This window comes from Hoplias malabaricus, chromosome 11, assembly GCF_029633855.1.
Source record: "Hoplias malabaricus isolate fHopMal1 chromosome 11, fHopMal1.hap1, whole genome shotgun sequence".
Taxonomy (NCBI): domain Eukaryota; kingdom Metazoa; phylum Chordata; class Actinopteri; order Characiformes; family Erythrinidae; genus Hoplias; species Hoplias malabaricus.
In genome coordinates, this window is record NC_089810.1 from 41,665,569 (window position 1) to 41,689,304 (window position 23,736).

General features: G+C 43.6%; 1 protein-coding gene across 1 annotated transcript in view; it reads right to left on the reverse strand.

Moving 5' to 3' along the window:
• The window catches only part of kirrel3b (kirre like nephrin family adhesion molecule 3b), a 264,286-nt gene that overhangs the window by 83,900 nt on the left and 156,650 nt on the right, over nt 1-23,736 (reverse strand). Inside the window, exons 2-3 of the mRNA XM_066685260.1 lie at nt 19,636-19,785; nt 7,471-7,620 (exon numbers count right to left, since the gene is read on the reverse strand). Coding sequence (XP_066541357.1) covers nt 7,471-7,620; nt 19,636-19,785 — 300 coding nt within the window. The remainder of the gene's footprint in view (nt 1-7,470; nt 7,621-19,635; nt 19,786-23,736) is intronic.

Sequence of the window (23,736 nt, forward strand, 5' to 3'; positions counted from 1 at the left end):
CAGGACACTCTCCACTGTGGCACAGCTGGACTCCAGCAGCTCCTGCCACTCAGGATCCAGATGTGGGGAAGATGTTTCGGCTCGGGTCAAGCTGCCGGAAGCTCACCAAGAGGGAACTCCCGGCAAAACTAAGAGTCCACTTAGACAACACCTGTCAGGATGATTCTAGACAGATGTGGGAGAGCAGACGACTGTAAGAGCATCACCTGATCTGTGCACAACGCCTCTGACTCGAACAGTCGAGGAGTCTGAGATGTGAGGTTACCCAGTGGGGAACATTGAGTACAGAATAGTGAGGGTAGAGTCTTACAATTCCACATTGGATTGGGATGTTTATACTCTCAGGGAAGTGGATAGGTTTATTTCATAGAACTGTAGTTTCATTGAATGTAGTTTACTGCATCATATCAACAGAGCAGCTGTTCTTCACACTGTGAAAATTTCATGAGGAATGGACCAATAGGAATGCTCCAAAAATAATTGAAGTAAATAATAATAATTGAATTTCATTGAACGTTAAGAAGGATTTTTTTCCCTTCTCCTGTAAAGTTACTGTTTGAGATTCATAATTTTCTTTAGGGGGCGGCACGGTGGCGCAGCAGGTAGTGTCGCAGTCACACAGCTCCAAGGACCCGGAGGATGTGGGTTCGATTCCCGCTCCGGGCGACTGTCTGTGAGGAGTGTGGTGTGTTATCCCTGTGTCTGTGTGGGTTTCCTCCGGGTGACTGTCTGTGAGGAGTGTGGTGTGTTCTCCCTGTGTCTGCGTGGGTTCCCTCCGGGTGACTGTCTGTGAGGAGTGTGGTGTGTTCTCCCTGTGTCTGTGTGGGTTTCCTCCGGGTGACTGTCTGTGAGGAGTGTGGTGTGTTCTCCCTGTGTCTGCGTGGGTTTCCTCCGGGTGACTGTCTGTGAGGAGTGTGGTGTGCTCTCTCTGTGTCTGTGTGGGTTTCCTCCGGGTGACTGTCTGTGAGGAGTGTGGTGTGTTCTCCCTGTGTCTGCATGGGTTTCCTCCGGGTGACTGTCTGTGAGGAGTGTGGTGTGTTCTCCATGTATCTGCATGGGTTTCCTCTGGGTGCTCCGGTTTCCTCCCACAGTTCAAAAACACACGTTGGTAGGTGGATTGGCGACTCAAAAGTGTCCGTAGGTATGAGTGTGTGAGTGAATGTGTGAGTGTGTGTGTCTGTGTTGCCCTGTGAAGGACTGGCACCCCCTCCAGGGTGTATTCCTGCCTTGTGCCCAATGATTGCAGGTAGGCTCTGGACCCACCGCGACCCTGAATTGGATAAGGGTTACAGATAATGGATGGATGGATGGATTTTCTTTAGGGGACTTACTAAAAACAATCCACAAGTAATATATGGATCTGGAGGCCACCAACCCACACACTGTGAAAACAAATAAATCGAGCCATTCTGATTCAGCTCCACTTCTGATGTCGAGTGCAGAGACTTTAGAACTGTCCCACCGTACTGTACCTTACTTTCAGAAGTGTTGTGTGTTCAGAGAAAAGCAATTGTGCAAACAAGGCCACATCTGGAATCTGAAACCGTTCCCTAAATATCACATCATGCAAAACACTTGGAGGTCAGGACATTTTACAGATTCTGCTCCTGAATATGATGAAATTTTAGATTAAACAATAACACTGCGGTTTGGGCATCTTCTGCTTTGATTACAGTCCTTTGTTCATCGTAATAAACTCTCCACTAGACATCAGCTCACCCTGACGTCGGCGTCCTGCTGCTCAAAGTTTGCAATTAAAAGTTAATAATCTTCCTGCCTTGGGACTGTTTATCAAGCGATACGGTGAGACAAGCGCAGAGGAGCCCAACAACCCTCTCTGTTTATTCTACCCACAAGGACCGTGGCTTTCGCCTCAGTTCCAGCGTCCTAATTAAGAATCCGCTCGACGACAAAATTAAAAAGCGAGGCGAGGTAGATTTAGCCGAGGCGGGTTTTATTTCAGAGTTAATTTCTGGCGAGCCAAATATTTCCTAATGTGCAATTTCAGAAACTCAAATTACCGGAGGATGCTTGGGAGCGCTTCCCAACTGGTGGCATTAGCTTTATGTGACTTTTAGGTTGTCTTTCATCTTAGAGAGCACCAGGACAGAGCTAATCAGATGAAGGTGGTCAGGGGGAGATTGGGGCGAATTAATAAGTCATTTCAAATGAGGGAAACAAGCACTGGGTCGCGGGAAAGTGGGGAGATGGCGTGGAAATCAAGAACGTTACAAACGTCAAACACAATAAGCTACATTTACTTCAGCCAGAGGGCATTGACACCGCATTCTACTGCTGTTATTAAAATCTGTAATTTCAGAAACACTTTACGACAGTAATAAGCTTTAATAAATGGTAATGTAATGTCAATGAATCATTAATAAATTATAGAACTAGCATTAATTAATTAATTAGAACTAGCATTAGTTTATAATTTTATAAACTCCTAAGAGAACGTTAGTTAATGCCAGTTCTCATTTTTTATTGTTATTTAATGGTTAAGTGTAACAATACCTCACCATTTATTAAGGTTTATTACTGTCTCAATAATCATTTATAAACATGCCCCCAGTGTAAAGGGTTTTCATGTATAAACAAGGAATATATTCACGTTGGAAAACAATATGTCCCTCAACTGGACACTAGGACTATCACTGTATGTTTTTTTTTTTTTTTATATTTCACTAACATATTTAAAATGACTTAAAACCCAGTAACTTGTTTATAAATCAGTTATTAATGATAATATTTGTAAATATTGTAAAATTCTGGTAAAATTTACTAGATCTCTCTCGTCTTCCTGAAAGGGTCACTTTGCTGAAGGAGGAACATTTCTCCTGACCTGAAAATGAAATATGAAAAAATGGAGATACAAGGCTTTACGAGGTAATACATTAAAGTGCATTTTTACCTTTAGGGATGTTCCTGTAGAGAACCTTTCACTCTATCGATGGTGGGGCGCTGTAGGGTACGTCTTAGTGCCTTTAATTTGGGACAGTAATCATTTAACTGTAAATTTTAAGCTGAATGTATTTCATAATCAATGTCAACTCCACTTTTATTATTAATACGTCATATTCTTCTCTCTTTAAAGTAAAATTATATACGATTTGGGATGTTTGCTCTTGGGGCTCCTCCTAGTGTTATTCATGTTTGCAGCACAGTACTGAAATCAATGGGGAGGAGGAGGGTGGTTTTCTGCCTTCCTTCAAAAGTTACATAGTGCAGTTTCTGCAGTTCTGAGCCTGGAGTACCAACAACAGAGGCCCCATTCTTCTTGTTACAGCTCAGTGGAACATCACAGTGATTCTGAAGCTCAAACTGCAATGTAAATATATTTCAGTGTCCCTTTAAATCACTTCTATTACGATAATGAGGTGTGGGACACTCTGAGAGATAGTCAGGGTCTGAAAGATGGTAGGCTTCTTCGCAAATAAACAAACCAAGTTGTTTTTCCCCCTGTGCTATAGACTTAAGAGGTTGACAAAGGGGTTCCTGGATGGAAGACCATGAATTTTACGCTCCGGATAACTCGCGGATAACTCAACCTTCCTTCACAGGTCACAGAAGTAATATAAAAACTCTCTATTCATCATATTTTTTTCAAAGTTTTGCAAGCAGTACAAAAAAGATCAAGCCTTAAAATTGGATTCTTACTTTCTCTGTGAGAGTCGATGAAAAAAAAAAAAAAGAAAACGGGAGAATCATCTGAGAGCAACATTAATCTTAGGGAAAGTTCAAGACGGTCTGCGGAGTTGGTGAGTAAGATCTAACTCTTACTCTAATAACCTGGTGAGCAAATGAAAAAGTGGCTGTGGATTTCATATTCCGGGACTGTTATTGTTTGTGTAGCGCGGTGTGATCAGGAGTGTGTGTCTGCGCGAGGCTGAAGTGATGACGGGGGATTGGGACGGCTGTCAGGTAAGAGGCAGTGGAGAGGAGCAGCCACACTCTCGCGCCTGTCATCGCTGAGACTCACTTTGGGTCAGACGCCACCGCCACTGCTGCAGTTACAGACAGCACTGAGACAGCTGTGATCCCACACTCGTATACATTACCATACAGGCTACTGAACTACTCTCACACACACACGCTCTCACACACACACACACACACACACACACACCACTGGATTCAGGTTGATAAAGAGCAGGGTTTGAATGGGCATAACCCATCAGTCTCAGATAAAAATAATGAATACTACAATTATTACCTGCATAAACAATGCTTATACTCTTCATTATTCTTTCATTCATTCATTGTCTGTAACCCTTATCCAGTTCAGGGCGGCGGTGGGTCCATAGCCTACCTGGAATCACTGGACGTGAGGCAGGAACACACCCTGGAGGGGGTGCCAATCTTTCACAGGGCGACACACACTCACACATTCACTCACATACTCACACCTACGGACATTTTTGAGTCGCCAATCCACCTACCAACGTGTGTTTTTGGAGCGTGGGAGGAAACCGGAGCACCCGGAGGAAACCCACACAGACACAGGGAGAACACACCACACTCCTCACAGACAGTCACCCGGAGGAAACCCACGCAGACACTGGGAGAACACACCACACTCCTCACAGAGTCACCAGGAGCGGGACTCGAACCCACAACCTCCAGGACCCTTGAGCTGTGACAAAGACACTACCTGCTGCTGTTATTGTATACATATATATATATATATATATATATATATATATATATATATATATATATATATATATATATATATATATATATAACATATATGTAAGGGTTATGATAATTGAATTGATTATATTGTTTGTAATGATTATAGAAAAAGAAGAATATGATGTTGATGATAAGAGTAACAATAATTGTTATGATGATGATGATGATGATGATTAGGATAATGTCCCTCCTACATTTGATGATGGAACTAATGATGATGATTATAATGATTATGATGATGATGTTGACGATGAAGGTGATGATAATAATGAATATGCTATTACAGCTACTACTAAAATGACTATTCAGGGTGATGTACGTAATGGTGATTATAAAGAAGCAGAAGAAGAAGAGGATTTTGTTGATACGAGTTAATGATAATTTTAATGATGATGATGATGATGAAGATGATGAGGATAATGTTCCTCCTACTGATGGGTGTTGATGACAATAATGATTATGATGATGATACTTGTGCAATACCAGTACCGCTACTACTGATGGTAATGATCATAATGAAGGAACTAATACTATTTATCACTACCACTATCACTACTATTAATAATAATAATAACCACTGTATATTACCCCTCATATCAACCAAACGACTAAAACTCATGAGATCTCATTAATGTTTCCCACTATTCTCTAGATGACTACCTTCAGTGGAGAAGGACCGAAGCTGAGCAGATTGAAGCCTTCAGGAACAGTCCCTTGTCCCTTGGAGAATGGCGTATTTTAAATTGATGGTGGTTCATCAGAGTAACTAGTCTTCACTGAGGGACTCCCAGAACAATACCATAATCAGGAGCCAATTAATCAAGACCAAGTCGGGGAAAGAGAGGGAAAAAAAATGGAAGGAGAGAACACCGTGTCTCCTCAACTCATTTACCTCCAGGCTCTCTCTGGTGGGAGTACTGGTGGTGGGTCTAAAGCATAAGAAGGACGGGGGTGGCAGGTATTCTGCTTCTTTGAACCGTACCAAGTCATTAAAAAGGACTCGGGTTTCTTTGATAATATTGCTTCTCTAATTTGTGAAATTACACCATGACAATGTATTAACAACGACCTAATTACCCAAGTTTAGCTTGGTATAGGCTTGATATCTTCCAGTTAGGTTTTCTGATTGGGAACGGAGGCTGATATTAAAAGAAACTGTTAATAATTGTTTCTATTTAGTTATATATTAACGATATTACCACTATGATTGACCTAGTTGATACATTCACGATTACAGGTTTATTTCCATAGTATGGCTTACAAAATTACACACATGTAATCCATTTTAGAGTTTGTGTAGGTAAACATTTACATGTAATTACAAAAGCAAACAGCTACAGTTTATGAATACTCCATAAACCCTCTGGAACATTGTAGGTACATAGTCACTACACGTTAATATGTACTTACATAGTTAATAAAGTGAATATGCATTAAAAGTAGGATATTTTTGTTCCATCGTGATATTGTTAATGTATTATTCCATTTTTTTAAACACTCGTGTAATGACATGAGCAAAAATAATAATAATAAAAAAATTAACAATGTGTATTTACTGTAGTTACATTGTTATTACATGTATCATCATTGTGAAACCACACAGTTATTGGGGACATAAAATAAAGTAGGACAACGACTCATTTATGTCAGTTTGCAGTGGACTAGCCAAAGTGTGGACCACTGTTTGTCATTTCTCTGTCTTCCATCTCTTCCCCAGTCTGCCTCCTCCCCCCACAGATCATTAGCTTCACTTTTCATTAAAGAAGATCAATAAGGTGGATCTCATTGCGGTGGCCATGCCACAACACTCTCTCTCTCTCTCTCTCTCTCTCTCTCTCTTTCGCTCTCTCTCTTTCCTTTTACTCATTCTTTTCACACTTGCTTCCCACCCACACACCCAACCACGGAGAGAAGAGATAAGAGGAGTGGGTGTAGATGCTATATATGTGCATGGGCGGTCTCTTCTTTGCTGTAGATAAACCAACGAAGGGGCTGATGGGAGTCCAAACACAGATAACCACAGCGGCCGCCCAATAATGCAGAAACAGCAACGCTGAATAATAACCCAATAAAGTTTAATTAAGATCCAATGACCTCTCCAGTTTAATAATGAAGATGGCAGGATTTGTGGCAGGAAATTAAAACCGAGGACTTACGGCACCAGCAGGGGAATGTGGTCAGTGAAAAATCTATTCTTCATATTGGGACATTATTCTTTTTCCAGTGGCCTCATAACCGGCCACAATTTTGGATCTTATTTTTATCTCAAACATTACTCTGTGTCTGCACTTTGCTTCATATAACGTGTCTCTCTAAAAGCAATACGCTCCGTATCCTTCTTGATAAGACGTCTCTTGTCAATGAGGGGCGTAATTAAATGTCTGACGGTTTGTATGAGTTAAGCATTAACATCCTGGAGACAGTAGAGTGTGGCCTGGAGATGCAGGATCATGAGTATCTTCTAAACAAAACTCCCAGAATGTAAACAGAACTTTGTAAACAGCTCTTATACTGAGTGGAGTCAGTTTCTTTAAGGTGCATCTACCACAGAGCTTAAGGTCACTTTGGCCAATCACATGCATCCCACAGGCATCGGGCTGTGGAGCAGTGGAACTGTTCTCTAGCTGCTGGGGAGGGTTGGAGTGGTGTTTCTGATCCAGAACTGATTATCCAACCTCAGAACAGTCTCAGGGCTGAATTTCATCAACTACACAATGATACCCTTCACTTCAGAAGGAAGTTTGATTAGACAAGAGATCTACAACAATGGCTTACCAAGCACTGTGAGCTGTGCCGGACGGGACCTCATGGCAGCTTGGATGGCCTGGCATTCAAACACAGCATCGTCCATCAGTTCAACTCTCTGGATCCTCAGGTGATGCTCCCCAGAACTGTGATCTCCAACCACAGTGTAGCGAGGGTAACCTGGAGCACAGAAATCAGCACATGCCTTGGTCATTAGTATGATTATCACTTCATTTTAAGACAATTCAATTTTAATATACTTCATAAACAAACATTAGCACATGGAAAACCAACCCAGAGAGAACCCAAATAGAGAAAAGAGAAACAAGAGGAAAAGAGGCATATGACTGAAAACCTGACTTTCAGTTAAAAAAACAGCCTTCAGAATAATCAGGAATCATTGGTGAACTCAGGAAGTTTCACATTAAACGACCAATAAAGGTCAGAGTGGTTCAGATGGGTTCGTTTGGCCCTACACTGGTCACTCGGTCTATAACCAGGATCTCCTCCTTGTGACTGATGCAACACCCACCGCTTGGTAGTAACCACAGTGCTTTGTCAAAATGGTTCGACCCTAATGTCTTGTCAGAAATGTCCATGTTCTGGAACGCATCGCAGTATAAGCTCTACTCCCATCATGTCCCCTGGTAAAGACATCAGAAACACATCAGAAACCAGGGGTGCCCACACTTTTTTTGAGCTTGAGATTTACATATTCCAGGGGACAGGTCATCTACCTGAAAGAGAGTGGGGTGGGGGCTTTCAATGATAGGATTTTTCCTTTCATTTTATTTGTTTTGTTTCAATTGACCGATATTCAGAGTGTGGTTTAAACAATAGGAGTAGTTCAGTCCACTCTTCTCATCCAAACTCAGTACTATGGGGTCCCCACTGCATCCATACGTGATCCAGGGGGCTCTGGACTAAGCTGCTACATTTGACAATGTGGGAATGAGAATGAGTTCTCTTTTTGGTTTCATTGTTTTTGTTTATTGGGATGAATCTCAAGCATTTCCATTTATTTTATTTATTTTATATTTACTGGTCCAATTGTCCATCAGGCTTCAAGGAATGATCAGTGACCAATATTTGACCTTAATTATTAACATGCAGGAAAAACTGATTCACATTATTTAAATGGGACATGATCAATCAAAGTGCAAATGTGATGTCATAAACTCTTACATAAGGGGCTCCCAACCTGCTTTAGGATTGTGATTATCAGACCATCTACCCGTCTTTATTTGTTACAAAGCCAAAGCCATGGCGAGGTGTATGCAGGGAGAGTCAGAGTTAGACGGAGAGAAGAGTGTTTTATAACAGCCGGCGCCTTTCAAAACCCTTCAGCTGAGGATTAGCTTGAAGTTTAAATGGGAGCCGAGGAGAGACACTTTGGTCCACTGGGGGAAAATAAAGCAGACGAGGACCTGCTCGGCTCTGGAGAGCCTTACAGCACTTTCCAGAGCCCTCTCAACGTGAATGACTTGCACAGCCCTCGCGAGGATAAGTCGTCCCTAATTATTAGAGGCATCTGAATTCAGCTGAGATTGGGCTATTCAGGAACATCTCGAGGAGTGCACAGTTTCTCAGCGAAACAAGCAGACCCTCTTCGCCAAGGCCCACTGGTAATTGATTACCGAGAAGAGTGAGAGAGAGAGCGAGAGAGAGAGAGAGAGAGAGAGAGAGAGAGAGAGAGAGAGAGAGAATTCAGCTTAAAAGATGGCTTAGCTCTGTTTTTCTAAAGGAAAAGGATTTTAATCCGAGGCTCTGCCTTTGTGCGTCTAAATTTACACCTTGGATGGCATTCTGCACTCCCCACTTAATATCTCCACTGACCCTCCCCACCTCGTTTGGAAGTCCGCCAATGCATGCCTGGAGCTGGAATATTGATTTTGCACCGTCCATCGACATGAGTCATGTTCGCTCCAGCGAATTCCCGCTGACATAAGAGTCTCAACTGTGTGGGGCGCCACCTGCTCCGCAGACCCCCATAAGCCATGGCTCCTGGCAAGGAGATCTTCACTTTTGCATCCTCAGAACCGAGGGGCTCGTGCTGGAAGATCTGAAACGATGACCTTTATACAGTGACAGTTTATGCATCTCCATTACATCTCCATACATCCATCATCAAACCGTCAGGTCCCTGCAATTATTTTCGTGTACTCTGAAGCTCCTGCACCACCCTCCTCACCATCGCCTACACTGCCTTTAGCAAGAGAGCTCGATGTACTTTAACACATTGTCATGAAAAAGGGCAAGAACCCGGACCAGATTCTGCGCATCGTGGCTTTTAAGTCCTTGATGCTAACAACACGCACCACAAAATGCCAATTATTGCCCGCTGCCTCATCGGATCCCATTCACCTTTAATAGACCATGAAGTGCTCCTCATTTCCCCCCATGGAGGCGAGAGGAGTAGCCGATTATGGCACTGTGTGTTTTATCTGCCCACATATAGCTTTTAATCTCTCTCAGCAAGTGGGAGGAGGAGGATGGAGGAAGAGAATGACCCCAAAAAAACAAATATTTAATTACTCCTCATCAAATCAGCCTGCAGTCACGTGACTCTCCTACGCTGTGCTTACAGGGGACGAGGCACGCGTTTTTCAGGAGATGCTGACAGGCTCAAACAAAGGCGAGCGACGCTATCACAGATAAGCTCTAAATATCGGGCCATGTGTTTAACGACTCATAGCAGTCAAGTCTCGCTGCGTATTGATGGCCAGTCAAAGCGAGTGGAACTCACTAAATAACATTAATGGCCACTGACTCTGCTCGATATTGTGGTTTATTCTCCCGCTGAGAGATCGATGGGTTTCCTGAAGCATCTATTAGCACTTAATGCCTTGCTGCAAATCTCAAAGTCTTCCTTCATCGGTCACGGGGAGGAACATGTAATTTAATAATTCAGCCAGAACTTCCAAGGCCTTGCAGAGTCAAGGTTATTCCCAATGTCACCTGCACATGAACGCCTTAACAATGCCTACTTATTCATCATGCAGCCGCGAGGAACGACCTCTTTCCGGTTTTGATTCGGCGAGGGCTTGAGGGAAGTGGACTCCGCACAGCGCTCATGCATGTTAAATTCATACGTGGCCTTGGCTTGACCCAAGCTACGTCTTAACACGTGCTACAGCCTCCAAGGGTAATGAGGCAATGTCACTCTACGTTACCTTCGATACGGAGTGATCTCTGTGGAGTTCTGACGTTAAGCGACAGAAGATAACGTTAAACAATACATCTCTGTCTAACCCAGACTCTGCTTGGCTCATGTACCATCGGAAAAGGTAGCTGTTGGTGCAGGAGATCAGGACAAATCAACACAGGCACGCCTTCCATCTCTGCCTGGAAACCAAGACGAATATCCGCCGGGATGAACGGTGCGCGAATGGCCAAGCAATACCCACAGTGCCATAGATCAGAGAGGGGAATAAAGCGATGCTCGCATTGATCACAATGAATCCTGAAGACAACATATGTCACTGAAAACAAACAATGCAAAATAGCCCCATTAGAGGTAATGGATCCATCAGAGCAGAAATGGATGGGTCTTTATAACCAATCGATGGCAGGGGAAGTGGAGGCAGGGCATCGGTGATTAATGGTCGCTTGGATGAGCAAGTGTGTCTCCCCGAAGCCTCTCCAAGAGGAAACGAGAGACAGAGGGTGTGTTGATGAGCTGATTATGGATCATATTTGGAGCAGAGGAGAGGGTTCCAATGACATCGTGAGATACAACGAAGTACAGACAAAGTCTGAGAGACTGTGGGGCGTACGTATGGGTCGTGATGGTGGTGAAAGTTGAGAAGACATGTTCCAAAAGAAGTTCTTCTGGCAGAGAACGACTGGACGTTGAGGATGTAAGAGACTGTAGTGTGGATCCTGAAGTGAAGTGCCTCGAGTGTGGTCCAGGGGTCTCATTTCAGGACCCAGCTGCCATGCCACTGACCTATGGCATCAAAAGAGGGCCAAAAAGTTTTGAGAACCCAAAAACAGAATCCATAGCCAAGAAATGAAATCTCGAAAAGGAGAGGACTGCTATTAATGTTGAGAGTTAGAAACAGGCCTGTGTACACACCCTGAGTACAATCTACATGCAGGTGTTGCCTCTCGATAAACACACACACACACACAGAGTATCAGAGCATGCAGATTGTACTTAGTGGGCGGGTATTTTCTCCAGCAGCCTATGACTGACTAGATTCCACCCATCTTTTGAAACAAGGGCAGAAAGCTAGAAAGTTGTGGAGCTGGACGTGAGACTGTGGGAAACGTAACTGAGAAGAAGCACATTGAAAAGCGCAAATACAAAAGAAACAAGTAAATACAGAAATGTTCTGTTTACAAACCTCTCAAAATTAATTACACTCTTTTTTTTTTCCAAATGTAATCCCTCTGTTATGGATTCTGCATTTTGGCCCTGTTTTGATGCCATACTGATCCGATTTTCATTGGCAACCCCCGGGAGCAGTGGGGCTACGAAGTCTGCCCTGGCACGCCCTGGTGATTAATGACCCATCGCGGGAGAAAGCCAAACAATCCCTCAGAATCTACGTCCCGCGTTTGTTTGCCCTCCAAAGTCCCCCCATGCAGAGCCCTTCTCGCACTTTTATTCTATTTGGATGTTCCCAATTACCCCTGGTGCAAACACAGCCCACCATGAATATTCATGGACTTCTGTGGGTAAGTGCAAGTCCGTGGCACTTTTGATTAGAGCCACGCTGCAAAAACAAAAGAGCCCAGTGAGCGGATGCGGGGCCCGATGGAAATTAGCTCTCTTTGTCTTCTGATTTATTAAAACAAATTGTGTGTGATTTCTCGAATTCCGCTCACAGTTCCTTAGCTCCGCGAAGCGAGAGGGAAACGGCGAGAGACGAGGCCCACTCTGAGAAGAGCAGAATGGGCTGATATTGAAATCTATTGTGCTCTACGAGGTGCCACACTTTGTTTTATGCTCACGCTCGCTTTCCTGGTGCGCACAGTCGTAGATGTGTCATTATTCTTTATTGGGGAAAGTGCTTACTTGTTGATGCAGGCGTCAGTGCTAAAAAGAGCAGCTGGGCTGCAGTATTTCCTAAAGTGCCTCTGCTTCAGTGACATGCACAAAAACCCATGTCTTCCAGAGTGATTTTTTTTGTCTCCAGCAGTGGCTTTTAACAACTCTACACAAAGAACAACAAACAAACAAACAACAAAAAAGAGAATCTCACAATAAACAGATTTAACTGAAACTCAACAGGAGCAAGTGCACAATCAGTTCACACCATTTCCATTTCTGTTGTATTCAAGTATAAAAACATACTTAAGAAAGTTATTTATTTTTTTTTTACCTCACATTGGCACACATTCATAAACCGCATAAGATCCTGCTATTTTGGGAAAAATACAAAAGACTCCTCATTCACAGGATTGAGCTTGTTGACTGAGTCAGATCAGAAACATCCTTCAAGGCTGTGGATGCAGGTTTGTGCCAGACATCACTGGCTTTAACCTCTGGCATAGTTCTGTTTCTTTTTGTCCACGTCCTTGTCATATCTGTGTTTCTCTTTTCCTTTACTTTCATGCTCGCCAATCAGACGATCACTCAGCTTAGACCCCACCTCTCCTCCATTTCACATCCAATAGGATTCAGATTTGTGCTTCATTATGTGCATGTACAGAACTGGCTTAAAAATGACATGTGATTAAACTGATTTAAAAAATAGAGAACTGAAACTAAAGTAATGAGCCTGTTTGGATAAAAGTAGTGAGTAAAAACTACAGATTTTTGGAAAATGAAATGTAGTGAGTAAAATTAAACAATGTCAGGTGACAAATACTCAAGTACAGATATCTAAAAAATACATGTACTTGATGAATACCACCTCTGGCTTTGATTTACCACTGACGCATCATTACACTGTCTATGTCTTTTTTAGTGATACCCCCACTGCCTACTCATCCTTTCTGTTTTACACTAAAGTGTGTTTCACTTACATTAACTTGGGTTCTGTTCAACAATGGTATTATCAGATATGATTAACGTCATTCAGAGTGATTTGTCGTGGGGTAAATACCTTCTAAAAGACAATGGAAATTGAAAGACAATGGCTACCACAAGGTCACAATGTCTACAACATTCCCTTCAAATCTCAGTGGATTTTGCATGAGCTGGAGTGGTGTTTTTCATCCAGAACTAACCTTTCAGCATCAGTACCTGCCTTTGCCAAAGTTCACATTGCTGAATGCAATCAACTCCACAAAGCAAGGTTCCAACATTCATTGTCAAATCTTCCAAAAACCCTAAACATGTCAAGGAACAGACTGCATTCTTCTGAAAACAAGGATCTCAGTAGGAAAAGTTTTCCACAAAGTGGACACAATATGATGCTAGGAACACAATCGACCGCATTTCCTTTTTCTATGAGCACCAGCTCATTAACAGCCTTCGTGGCCTTCAAGCCTTTGGAGGAACGGTCGCTCGTTTAAGAGTTAACGCCAGTTCCTGAGAGCCCGATAACCACGACCCGGAGAGCTAAGGGGATTTACCTGGACGTGGCTGCCCACTGAGGTTTAATTAAAGTGCACTATCAGTCACAAGAAGGCACAGAGGAGCTGGAGATGAAGGTCAGAGGCGACGAGACTCAGGATCTCTGGTGGAATACATATTTAATGACACGGTTTGTTCTGGCTCGCAGCTTTAAGAAAGCCTTGAGGGGTTTGAGTCAGGTCCAGAGAAGAGAGCTCAGAGGCCGAGAAAAGCCAAAGGTATGGCCACGTAACGGGGAAACAATTCGCCCTCTGTGTGACCTGGAGACCCTCGGCTTGTCCCACGAAACCCAGTGTTGTGTTAAAAGTGTCTGAAACTGAGGAAAGCTTTTTCACTGACAGTTTGAGTTTTTTTTCTAAATTGAAGAGCATTGATACCAAATGTGCCCTTCATTTGCTGCAGGAACTGCTTCCAAACTTCTAGAACTTCAAAGATGTTACACAATTGTTGTGAGGACTTACTACTCAGCTTACAGCACCTTGGATAAGTCAGATAGTGATGTTAGATGATTAGCTCTAGGTCACAAACGCAACTCCTACTCATCCCACACTCATCCCAGGTTCTTGTTTTTGCTCATAAATTTTAAAAAAATAATAAAGATTTTGCATCAAGTGAAGGTCCTTAAAACATTTAATAAGGGTCTTCACACTCTTGCCTTTAACAAAAATGGTTCTTTATGGAACCAAAAGTCACTCAATCTATCTAGCACCTTTAATTCTAAGAGTGTGGGATGAGTAGGAGTTGTGTTTGTGACCTAGAGCTAATCATCTAACATCAGTGTCTGACTTACCCAAGGTGCTCTAAGCTGAGCAGTAAATCCTCACAACAATAGTGTAACATCTTTGTAATTCTAGATGTTTGGAAGCAGTTCCTGCAGCAAAAGCGGGGCAAACAAAGTTTAACAGCTCCACAGACGAATGCTGCTACAGCGCGTATTAAAAGAATAAGAAAACCCCATCTACAAGTCCATGTTTCAAAACTACTGTTGGCTGCTGCATGTCAGAAACTGGGCACCATCTCATTGCTTTAATGAATATGCATTAGAGGACCCGAGGGGCTCAGGGATCGCCATCCAAAGAGCTATCCACAAAATTAAACAATTAGGATGATACAATGCAAGCAGCAATTTGGGAAGAGGGAAGAGGTGCACTTCAAACACTATCTAAAAGCCAGCGCTACTTCACATGTCCTCGGGTAATATTTGTGGTCGGTTTCTCCTTGTCTTTTATTCGTAAAATCTGATGGCAATTACACAGGTCAGTTTATGAGAGGGAAAATAGCAGGACAAAAAATGATTAAAAAAAGAGAAACGAGTGAAAACAATGGTCCTTCTTAATGTGTACCTAAGCTAAGCACAGCCTCATTACCAGAAGTTCTCTGTAAAAGCACTTTGGAGGTTTGAGAGTCTGGCTTAATGGAGAGGAAAGGGTAAGAGGCGATAATTTGCTATTAAATTAACGAATTAACAAGAAACACAGACACACTCCCACTTCATGCACTGCCTCTGTGTTTGGATAACACTGGGATTCTCAGAAACTTAGGCTGAGTGGACACTACGGATGGGGAAGTTTTTTTAAACACATTGAGCCTAACACTGTCTGTTTGGATTCAGGTAATATTTTATTTAAGTTGTGAAATCTGAAGTTGAGGGCGGCACGGTAGCGCAGCAGGTAGGTGTCGCAGTCACACAGCTGCAGGGGCCTGGAGGTTGTGGGTTCGATTCCCGCTCCAGGTGACTGTCTGTGAGGAGTGTGGTGTGTTCTCTCTGTGTCTGCGTGGGTTTCCTCCGGGTGACTGTCTGTGAGGAGTGTGGTGTGTTCTCTCTGTGTCTGCGTGGGTTTCCTCCGGGTGACTGTCTGTGAGGAGTGTGGTGTGTTCTCTCTGTGTCTGTGTGGGTTTCCTTCTGGTGACTGTCTATGAGGAGTGTGTTGTGTTCTCCCTGTGTCTCCGTGGGTTTCCTCCTGGTGACTCTCTGTGAGGAGTGTGGTGTGTTTTCCCTGTGTCTGCGTGGGTTTCCTCCGGGTGCTCCGGTTTCCTCCCATAGTCCAAAAACACACGTTGGTAGGTGGATTGGCGACTCCAGAGTGTCCGTGAATGTGTGTGTGTCTGTGTTGCCCTGTGAAGGACTGGCGCCCCCTCCAGGGTGTATTCCCGCCTTGCGCCCAATGATTCCAGGTAGGCTCTGGACCCACCGCGACCCTGAACTGGATAAGGGTTACAGATAATGAATGAATTAATGAATCTGCAGTTGAATTAACTTCAAAGAGTTTCTGTTTTTCTATTTAAAACATATTTACAACAGTGAGGTTCTGGTCACTCTCAGAACTGGACTGGTTCTTAAAGAACAAAGGCCTTTTCTCAAGTGAACAAATCAAGCCACTACAGATGAAGAGGATTAAAACAAACAGACATTCAGCTTTCAGCCTGGAGAGGGTGAAGTATTTTCAGGTACACAACTGGACTTTTGGACCACTTTAAATTGGACCTTTGAGGGGACATTTACACTGTCTGGACCTTCATAGAACAACAGTGTAAAAGTACTGAAAAGCACTGAAACCAGCTCTGAATTCATCAATAAATCATCAATAATTTAAAACAGAAACCTACTCATTTCTCAGTAGGGCTTTATCTGTTTTATAGTTCTCATATCTTTATAAAAGCTTCTAAAATGTTTAACTCATCCATGCCCATGTGTTTGTAAGAGACCCTGGGGTGATAAAAATAATAATAAAAAAAAGATAGAGAACATCCTTTTGAAATGAAAATTAGATTTTTATTTATTTTAATGATGCAGTGTTTGCAACATTGTCCATTTGCGTGTACTGAGAATCTGTTTGGGGTATTATCTGTTCAGACTGATGGATGGATATAGTTATATATGGATATAGTTCCCATTTTAAAGAAAAATGCCTGATCAAAAAAATGTCAGCAGCCGAATAGAAAAATCTCACTCGGGCCGAAAGTCAGGTTTGAGTCATTGTCACCTGCTGCGTGAACGCAGTCTATACACGACTTTCACTGTGTCAGAACTGGACATTAATTAATCTCTGGCAACCTGCTGACACTGTGCTTTGACGATGGCAGACAGGGTTTACACACTGCACAATATGTTACTCATTCTGTGACTCAGTACGAAGAAAATACCTAGCTTCACGGGAACAGAGGAAGGATCGATCACCTGTTAATGTAGAGACTGAGAAACGTCCTGCTATAGTTCCTTCTAAGCATCCTATAGTGTCTTCATCATAGATTCCATGTAGGGGGTCTCCACATAGAGCTTGTCTGAACTCAGCACAGAGAATAACATCACAAGCTGATGTGAATATTCACTCAGGGACTCTAATCTCCAACTGGCTCTGTCAATATTCACAGATTACTTTTCCAATAGCATCTTCCCCAAGATTGTCTTATTGCTCCAGGGTTTTCTGAAGCTCTCATTGGCTGCGGTGCATCAACATACCTACTCCGTAGCTCCGGACATGGCACTGATGTGGTTTTTAACATATGACAGGGTCTCTCTGACAGCACAAATTGAGAAATCCTCATCTCTGATTGGTTATACACAAGAGGAATGGGGTCACAGGTTCCAACATCTATGACTGGAAATCAGGTTCAGAAATCCTGTGCTGTGTGCCTCCCATCCACACGAAAATGACATAGTAGGTCATTGACTGAAAACAGAGCTTTAATAAATGCTCTCCAAGGTGGAGATCTGTGAAGGTGCCGTGGTCTCTGTTCTCATGTGGACGAGGAAAACTGATCGTTTCTGACACACTGACATCACACAGTGTATCTGTCTCTGTCTGAAACTCACACAGCTCCTCACTCCATCTACAGTGAACTACATCAGTCACAAACTACACTGTACACACACAGCTCCTCACTCCCTCTACAGTGAACTACATCAGTCACAAACTACACTGTACACACACAGCTCCTCACTCCCTCTACAGTGAACTACATCAGTCACAAACTACACTGTACACACACAGCTCCTCGCTCCCTCTACAGTGAACTACATCAGTCACAAACTGCACTGTACACACACAGCTCCTCTCTCCCTCTACAGTGAACTACATCAGTCACAAACTACACTGTACACACACAGCTCCTCGCTCCCTCTACAGTGAACTACATCAGTCACAAACTACACTGTACACACACAGCTCCTCTCTCCCTCTACAGTGAACTACATCAGTCACAAACTACACTGTACACACACAGCTCCTCACTCCCTCTACAGTGAACTACATCAGTCACAAACTACACTGTACACACACAGCTCCTCACTCCCTCTACAGTGAACTACATCAGTCACAAACTACACTGTACACACACAGCTCCTCACTCCCTCTACAGTGAACTACGTCAGTCACAAACTACACTGTACACACACAGCTCCTCGCTCCCTCTACAGTGAACTACATCAGTCACAAACTACACTGTACACACACAGCTCCTCTCTCCCTCTACAGTGAACTACATCAGTCACAAACTACACTGTACACACACAGCTCCTCGCTCCCTCTACAGCGAACTACATCAGTCACAAACTACACTGTACACACACAGCTCCTCACTCCCTCTACAGCGAACTACATCAGTCACAAACTACACTGTACACACACAGCTCCTCACTCCCTCTACAGCGAACTACATCAGTCATAAACTACACTGTACACACACAGCTCCTCTCTCCCTCTACAGTGAACTACATCAGTCATAAACTACACTGTACACACACAGCTCCTCTCTCCCTCTACAGTGAACTACATCAGTCACAAACTACACTGTACACACACAGCTCCTCACTCCCTCTACAGTGAACTACATCAGTCACAAACTACACTGTACACACACAGCTCCTCTCTCCCTCTACAGTGAACTACATCAGTCACAAACTACACTGTACACACACAGCTCCTCGCTCCCTCTACAGTGAACTACATCAGTCATAAACTACACTGTACACACACAGCTCCTCGCTCCCTCTACAGTGAACTACATCAGTGATAAACTACACTGTACACACACAGCTCCTCGCTCCCTCTACAGTGAACTACATCAGTCACAAACTACACTGTACACACACAGCTCCTCGCTCCCTCTACAGTGAACTACATCAGTCATAAACTACACTGTACACACACAGCTCCTCGCTCCCTCTACAGTGAACTACATCAGTCATAAACTACACTGTACACACACAGCTCCTCGCTCCCTCTACAGTGAACTACATCAGTCATAAACTACACTGTACACACACAGCTCCTCGCTCCCTCTACAGTGAACTACATCAGTCACAAACTACACTGTACACACACAGACAGCGCTAGAGCTCATATTCACACAGATGAATAAATATAAATGGTGTGTGTTAGAGATATATACTGCACTGTTAACATCTAGATTCAGTCGTTTCAGAACGTGTGCAGTGCACTACAGAGGGAGGCTTCTCTCAGGCTTCATGGTGTTTTGAGGTCACTCTTGAAGTGGTACTATGGCCCCCTACTGGACTGGCGTCAGAATGCAGCAATATTTGTATTTGTCTGAGTGGAGATATTTTCAAAATAGGAGAGGAAAATCACAGTTTTTATTTTAGTTATTTGTGTGCACGGGGCCTCAATCACTCCTCAAATATGAGATACTAGTTTTCTGGCGTGTACCTGAGAGATCTCTCCCGACGCCCAACGCCAGACCATTTTTGATCCACAGGACGACACCGTGGTACCCAGGAATGGCACACGGCAGGGTCACAGGCTGACCAGCCACCACAACCAGGTCCTGGGGCTGCTGGGAAAACACGGCAAGTGCCCCTGTAATAGAGAGAGAGAGAGAGAGAGAGAGAGAGAGAGAGAGAGAGTCAGCCAAGCATTTGTACGTCTGACAGTTTGCCTTGAATCACCTAGTGTCAGTTTAAGCGAAGTCTAACATTATCATCGCTCCATCAAACACTCCCCACTGAAAGAAGCCTTCTAATGCATTAAAATTAATATCTCATGTTAATAGCATGTTAGGTTTCCTCTTGCCTGTCTGTCAACACCATGTAACACACACACACACACACACACACACACACACACTCACAAAGTGCTGCTCACTCAGTGGATTATATTAGTCTTGAATGTTGGAGATGATATCTTTTGGCATTTGGGTTCCTTAAGAGGTGTGTCAGCAATACACACACACACACACACACACACACACACACACAGAGAGAGAGAGAGAGAGAGAGAGAGAGAGAGAGAGAGAGAGAGAGAGATGAAGCAGGTTTAAACACTGGAGAGTTTATCTTCTTGGCTACAGTTTAACTCTTCATTCCCGTCTCTGTGCTTCGCGTGTTTAGTCCTGTTTTCCCACTCTGTCTCAGAGCCACGCCCTCCACCTGTGAGCCCTGAGTGTTCACAGGTGCCACCTGACTGTGTCTCTGTAGCCTACAGCTGTCCCTGTGTCCTCAAGTGTTTGTGGTTCATTGTGACATTGTGAGAAGGTTTTCTGTGTCGTGTTCAGTAATTGGTTTGTTTATTAAAGATCTATCTCAGCATCTCCTTTCCTCTCATCGAGACAAGGTTTTGGTTCATGAATAGTTTTCATTTTAGGCTTCGGTTTAAAGTTACAGTCAGCATTGTGTTCAGATTTATGTTGGGGCTGAGTTTAAAGTTAGATGAGGTAGTATTTTAATCTTAAAATTACAAGTTCAAAATCATCGTGATGCTCCACTGAGCTGTAACAGAGAGAAGTGATCCTCTGCTGTTGCTACTCCATGCTCAGCACTGCAGAAACTGCACTATGTACATGTGTAGGAAGGTACCACCAGGATTCAGGGAGAGCGTCTCAGGCCTGGACAGTGGTTTGTCCTTTATCTGATCAAAGGCTCAAATCAGATCAAACCTTAGAGATCAGGAAGCTTCTTCAGGACAATATCCCAAACGTTTCTGTGAAATTATCACTGATCTGAAATAAACAGAGGTGACGCTGGCTCCGTCTGTTCCCAGAAGCACTCTCCATTCGTGTCGAACCTCCAGCGCAGTCTGGCTTTGTTTACATAGCCGCCTGCGGTGCGAGAGTTTGCCACAATACAGTAGAATGAATGTCTTTCATTTCACGCCACAACTAGCTTTTATTGCAGTGTCGCCGACTCTCTCTCTCACGGATAAATAAAGAAACAGAGCGCTCGGTGCACTGTCAGTCCCATGTGGAGCTGGATGGAGAAACGCTTGCTTGGAGAGGAATCTAATGGAGCGCTTTAATGGCAGCGGCGGCAGAGCAGTCAGCTGTCTCTTATGTGGCACTGTCCAGGTCTGGACCTTTTCTGCTCTGCGTTTTTGTGAGCATTCACAGTAAAAGATGTCTTTACCGCGCCGTGGAAGAGTCGGGAGGATTGTAGTCATATATCGTCGCTATCACATTGCAGCCTTTCTGCATTTGATTTATTTATTTATTTTGGAAACTAACAGCTTCCTTTTCCAGCGCAAGGGAATGCTACCCAATGGACCAATAGAAACAGCCCTCGATGCATTTGATATTATTTTTACATTAACTTATGATGGATGTTATTGAGGACAGTAGTCGAAGGCAGCGACCGGTATCACCACCTGCCCCCGTCTTTGTGTAAAATACTGGCAGCAGAGTTCCAAAGCATTTACCGTATTTTTACAGGAACACCACTGTATTTGAAATTTACAGCGTATTACTGTAATTGAATAATACAGTATTTTACTGTAAATACTGTGATTCTCAGTAAAACACTGGCAGCAGAGTTCCCATCCATTTACCGAATTTTTACAGGAACACTACTGTATTTCAAATTTACAGTGTATTACTGTAATTGAATAATACAATAATTTACTGTAAATCCTGTGATTTACAATAAAATATGGAAGCAGACTTGCTGTAAATGTACAGCAATGTTTTACAGCGTAGTTATTGATGAACCACAGTTGATCCCTGATGTTTGTTCCTATCCTTCAGTGCTTTAAAGCTCTATGCCCCATGTCTCTTTTCCTTTGGCGTCTGTCTTTGTGGTTGTGTTGGTTTGTGTTTCTCAGAATTCCATGCTTCAGTCTTATCATGGTTTAACTCCATTCAGATTCACTCTGGAAGGAACCCCACGCTACAGCAATCAGCAGCAAGAGCTGTGGGAAATGAGAAAATACCGTCACTGTTCAATGAAAAGCTTCCATTTAAAGTTATTTAAGGTTTTTTCTTTCTTCTTTAAACTTACTAAGAGAAACCAAGTTGTTATTTTACAATCACCATGTGATGTCCCGTCCACTGGTGGCGCTGTTTAACTGAGCTCAGTCTCCCTTACTCCCCTCCCCCGAGTTTAGTTTAGCTCTGTTGGACAAAGCAGACCCTGCTTAAGGTGAAGGGAGGTTCTTCAAACTGGGCACTACTCACAGCGAATGTGTATATAGGGCAAACTATATTTAGTACACATTGTACACACGTACCAGACCAGGCCACAGTGAGAGTCCTAACACTGCATTAACCTACATCTGTGACACGATTACAGTGGTAATTCACTGTGGATAAGAGCATTTGCCCAGTGCCATAAACGCAGACGAACTGAAGCTGCAGTCACGCAGATGTTTAATGGGTGGTGATGGATGTGGTGCACAATGTTAGTTCCGGAAATGTTTTCATGTGTTTAAACATACGTCAATACGTCCATCTGTTGCTCTGCATACTTGGTCACCCCCCTTCCCCCCTGCTCTTCAGCGCTCAGGACCCCCACAGAGCAGGTGTGATGTGGTGGTGGATCATTGTCAGCGGTGCAGTGACACTGACGTGGTGGTGGTGTGTTAGTGTGTGTTGTGCTGGTGTAGAGTGGATCAGACACAGCAGTGCTGCTGGAGTTTTTAAACCCCTCACTGTCTGGACCGAGAACAGTCCACCGACCAAAAACATCCAGCCGACAGCGTCCTGTGTCACTGATGAAGGACTAGAGGACGAGCGACACACACTGTGCAGCGACAGATGAGCTACTGTCTCTGACTCTACATCTACAAGGTGGACCAACGAGGGAGGAGTGTCTCACAGAGTGGACAGAGAGTGGGTTTAAAACTCCTGTGTGGTAAGTGGGGTGAGGGAAAGGACAGTGAGTGTTCCTAATGCAGCCATTGTTCAGTGTAGAGCCGTTACCTTCACAAAGAGCCTGTTTAAGACCATGGTAGAACAGCACAGATCAGTGTATTGTCTTTAAGATCGTATCTATACCCGACTGGAGCTGGAGGAAAACAGAGACATATGGGAAAATGACAGATAAACAAAAGCACCTCTGTAAATGCGGAGGGAGAGGAGGCGTCATTGATCACAGGGAGGCGGCGGCTTGCCTCTAATGGCTGTGGAAGTTTTGTATTAGCGGAGGCATCGGTCCTACTCCTATCCTGCTCCGAGTGAGACATGATGCATGGCTTGTTAAGAGGTAAACACACGTCTGTGGATTGATTTATACAAATTCTCCCCGGCGGATGGCGTCCCCATTATTAAATCAAGGCGCAGAGAGGGGAAAAATGTGTGTTTGTTTGTGCGTGTGTGTGTGTGTGTGTGTGTGTGTGTACAGAATCCGTAGGCATATATTGGGCACTTCATCTTTAAAGCCTGGGAGGCTTCGTCTGCGAGGGGCTGCGTTTATTTATTTGTTTTTTAATCTCTCTCTTTGTGTGTGTATATGCCTCTGTGTGTGTGTTTGTGCGTGTATTCAGAGATTTATGGGGACTTGTCCTCATTATCCCTCAGAGCCGCAGCAATAAATTAGCTGTAAC